This window comes from Macrobrachium rosenbergii, chromosome 9 (assembly GCF_040412425.1).
Source record: "Macrobrachium rosenbergii isolate ZJJX-2024 chromosome 9, ASM4041242v1, whole genome shotgun sequence".
NCBI lineage: Eukaryota > Metazoa > Arthropoda > Malacostraca > Decapoda > Palaemonidae > Macrobrachium > Macrobrachium rosenbergii.
In genome coordinates this window covers 49,921,518-49,926,107 of record NC_089749.1, presented here as the reverse complement: position 1 = coordinate 49,926,107, position 4,590 = coordinate 49,921,518, and the positions used below count along the sequence as shown (strand labels likewise).

General features: G+C 33.7%; 1 protein-coding gene across 1 annotated transcript in view; it reads left to right on the top strand.

Annotated features, from left to right (window-relative positions):
• LOC136841777 (uncharacterized) overlaps nt 1–3,847 on the top strand; it is a 6,548-nt gene extending 2,701 nt beyond the window's left edge. Inside the window, exons 3-7 of the mRNA XM_067109063.1 lie at nt 685–861; nt 1,139–1,210; nt 1,301–1,412; nt 2,922–3,050; nt 3,480–3,847. Coding sequence (XP_066965164.1) covers nt 685–861; nt 1,139–1,210; nt 1,301–1,412; nt 2,922–3,050; nt 3,480–3,601 — 612 coding nt within the window. The 3' untranslated portion in view covers nt 3,602–3,847. The remainder of the gene's footprint in view (nt 1–684; nt 862–1,138; nt 1,211–1,300; nt 1,413–2,921; nt 3,051–3,479) is intronic.
• Nucleotides 3,848–4,590: the final 743 nt, after the last annotated feature.

Genomic DNA, 4,590 nt, shown 5'->3' with positions numbered 1-4,590 from the left:
GAGGAGCTGGGTCAAGCTTTGATTACTTTGAAATAGATTCCATAAGAATATGCTGAGGGCAGTGGTAATCAGGATTTTAATTTTTGTCTAATGGGGAAAATCCCTTATTACTTAGCAGCAGCAACATTAGAAATATCTCGGCATCATTCAGTGTAATCATCTGAATCAATTTCATGAGAATAAAATAGCTTTTATGTAGTTATTTGTGCAGGTGTAAATAAATTACTGTATAGCATGACTGGTGTGAATTGCATAATCATTTGGTAAATTTTTTATGTCTTTGTTTGAAAATGGCTGAGTGGCAGTCCCCGGTTAACGGTGGAGTTCCATTCCTGGCCAAGCGCCGATAACCGAAAATCGTCTATAACCGGAGCATCACAGTAATTATGGTAATAAATGGCGTTTACGACGCTAAAAGTGCCGATAAACCACCTACCGACGCCAATAAACCACTTACCGGCGCCGACAAACCTACTATCGGTGCCGATAAACCGCCTATCAGTGCTGATAAACCGTCTATTGATGCCGATAACCACTCACCGGCGCCGAAAATCTGGTTAACGACGTCGTTAGCCAACCACCGTAAAACCAACACTTCATTAACCGAAGCTGCCAATAACTGGGGACTGCCGGTACTCAGTTCAGTCAAGTTTCCGCAGTACAAAGATCTGCAAAACTTTTCAGATGGAAAAGTGTAGTTGGTCTGTGAAAATTTGGGCATCACCCGAATTCCATGGAAAATTATATGGACTCTGTGGATACTACGATGGAAATGTCGACAATGACTTCATGAAAAGAGATGGAACGACATCTGTGTTAGAATACTTTCCTGGAGGAGTAGAGTTTCCAGACTCTTGGGAGGTAAGACAAACTGCTAGAATGAGCTAGTGCCTGTAGCTGCCAGCCAATAAATTACCAATATATTGATTTTGCAGAATTATTTAATTTTAAGGAAAGCTTTTATTGGCATCTTTAACAAGATATCTTCCTAGATAATAGTAAATGGGTCAGCTTGAAGAACTCCAAATCAGTTTGACTTGTCTTCTTCAGGGTAAATCAATACATATTCTCTTTTAATGCATTAATTACACCTTTAAAAATTAAGGAGAGAGTAAAATCTTTTTAACTCTATTTGCAGACTACTTGTGCCAAGGATGGCCTATTTGGTGCTCCTTCTGTGCAAACAGTTAGACGAATGAAAAGAAGTGAAGTGAGTAAAGACCATGTGTTGTAATGGAAATGAAAGACAAATATCTTTTTCATATTTCACTGTAGTGAGCATTTCATTTTCAATCCACAGGCTGTGAATTGTACCTTGGAAAAAGAGATTGAAGAAAAACTACGCAGCCAATGTAATCAGATTGTCGAGGAATCAGGAAGTTTACCTGAGAAGATGATCAGCGTTCTGTTTGGTTGGTTCTCATTCTTTCCTTATGAGAAAAAGAAAATATTCTGATAATAATGAAGTGGGTACACCATAACATAATCATGGTAAAGAATCATAGCTAAGATTGAGTGGCTGATGGGAATTAAGGCCTTTTGAATTGCAGCAGTTTTTTTAGTTTAGTTTCAAATGTTGCTGTTTTAATTGAAAGTATATGGGCATCTATCTGGTTGTAAAAGTATATAAAATGACAGCAGTGAAAGGCAGTGATAAATATTAAGAACTAAAAAGTTTTGACCTTTATTGAGTTTACGCACAACATTATTTAAACTTGATTCAGGTGAAAATTTTGTTGTGTACATTTTTATACAGTGTATATTTTTGTAAATATAAAAGATGATGTTGGATAATACTTTTCAGTCTATTTTGTTGGCTCTGAGAAAACAAAGAATCATTGTTTAAAGGTCGCATTAGATATTAGTATTAAGTAATACAGTATCTCAAAATTGGACAGGTTCTGCAACTCTGGGAAGATTTTTTTAGAGAAAATGAAGAAATGTTTCAGATAAATGTTTTTAGAATATTTAATTGCCAAACTACAAATTTGAGTGGAGACATGTGCCTTTTCTATTTGGTCAATGAATTAGTAGTTCCACATTATGAAATAACTCGTAAGGGCAATGTACAATGTAACAACAAGAGAGGCAGAGGACAAATGATGTTGGTCCAATATTATAGCAACAAAGAAAGTTATCTGTACAGACAAATTCTCTTGAAACAGGGAATGTTTAAATCCCCAATAGTAAAGCTGATGCAACATTCACATGGCACTTGTATATCTTGCATGCGGATGTAACCGACCTTTAAGTATGATCTTTGTAAGAGAACTTATGTTTCACTACACCTACAAAACTAACTATGCAAATACAAACACATTCAAATTAGGAAAAGGTAATAGAATACAATCATATCAGGGTTTAGTGTTAAAACCTAAGATTTTAAGAGTGGGTTACTCAACAGTTGTTTACTTTGGTTTCTTGTCATATAAAAAAGTCCTCATTAGTTGATGAATAAAAGATGTAATTCTCGGGCCAAAATGATATGTTGAATGTTCAAAAGTATCATTTTGAACATGCTCTAAAGGCCAAAGGAAATGGAAGAAGTATGCCTGTCACCCTGTAGTTCACAATAAATAGAGGATGGGTGTTCTATTGAAGAAAAAGTTTTCAGTAGAATGGTGCAAGCTAAATATTCCACTAAGCAGTTATAACAATGAGATAGAGAGAGAGGCATGAACAAATTAGTAATCTTGAATGTTGAAGAAATGAAAGATATGGTTTTACAGTAGAATTTTAAATTCTAAGGATTTCTACGACACTACTGTTAGTTTTTATACATAGAAATAAAAATATCTATATATGTAGAAATTGAAATAGATAGAAATAAAAATATCTATATATGTAGAAATTGAAATAGATATTGAATCCTTTTAATTATTATACATAAAAATGTTAACCCTTTTCTCTTTACTTTTCAGATAACTGTGTATTTGATATATGCTCCATTTACCAAAATACATCTGGCAACACAAGTGCTATTGAAGAATGGCTGGGAGAAGTTCAAAAATCCGTGGCAGACATCTCAGATGTACAGAATAAAACCACTGGTAATGATGTTATCGTTTACTTCACTGACATGACTTTCATTAAGTAATATGCAATGCATGATTCTGAATATATACCACTTTGACAAAAATAATTTATATAAAGGGACTTTTTTGAAAAATGAAAAGTCATCATACGTATTTTTGTCAATGTTTATTGTTGGCTGTTTTTAATCATAAATTTTCTAGTTTCTCTTGTTTATTTGCTGTAATAATACTGGCTTCCCAGACACCTTTACTTTTTTTAAGAAACAGGCCTTTGAAAAAAAAAAAAAAAAACCATTAGCCATCAAATGGTAATTTTGGTTTGTATATTACATTTCATACAACACTGAACTGGAGAGGTTACTTTGATGGCTCTTATTCAGTTCTTACAGATAATGTAAGCCTTTTTCAAATCCTGGTCTAAACACTTGTTTGAATTTTCTGCAGATACTGATGTGTTACCAGAAATTCTGTTCCTAGACCCTTTCAGTGTGACTACAGTAGCTACAGAAGTTAATGAGCCAGAGTCTTCAGGGCCTCCTGTAGATAAAGGTGAGTTTGGTTATTAACCAAAAGAGCTTCTTTGACCCATATTACCACCAGTGACAAAATTGGTCAAGTTCTGATAGATTCTTAAAGACAGCATTCGTTGGTATATTTGAAGAGTGATTCCTTAGAATATGAGGTAATTTAAGGTATTAAGGAAAAGGCAGTTAATAAATAAAAAAACACCCAAGAAAGTAGGCCAGTAAAACCAGGGATATACATGAGGAGATACTTCGGTGTTCAAACACCAAGGTTGTGCATATAATGAAATTGCATGAGAAGTATAGGGAAAATTTTAAGCAAAATGATATGAGTCTCATTATTCATGAGGTTTATCATGTCCACAAATTTAATTGAAAATCAAAGTTTGACTCAACAAATTTTATATAATTCATCCACTTATTGGCTATAAACAGAGTCTAACTGAATTTATAGGAAAAATTAAATTTCGGTTGTACAAGTGTAAAATAGAGTTGATTTTTTTAATTTTAGGGAGTAGAGTCTTTGGAGTGGAACAAAAAACCAGCCTGATTCTTTGTATGCCCCGTTTCAAGGGATTTACAATGTTATCTTAGAAGAAATTATACAATTTTTCCACTAGCAGAGATGTCTAAAAATCATTCTTCACCATGGTCTCACTTTCCTTATACTCAATCAGATATACTTTGCAGCAGTTTTGTGCAGCACATGTAAATTGTTTGAATGACAGAAGTTCAAACTTGGTGCATAAGTCTGACTTCAAAGATAATTTGTCATTTAATTTACTGACCTTACTTTCTCTCATATTTATCTCATCTCTCACTATCTTAATTGTCTTCTTTTTATTTCTCATTCCTACTTAATCATTACTTCTCAGTTTTTCTGTACGGAGATGCTTTCCCTGTAAGGGCCATTGAGCTTGTAGGATTCTGTCTTTCCAAGTAGAATTGCAGCTTGACTTGTAATAATAATATTAATATTATTATTTTCTTAATAATATATAACCTTGAGCAGTAATGACAGTTCAGTACTC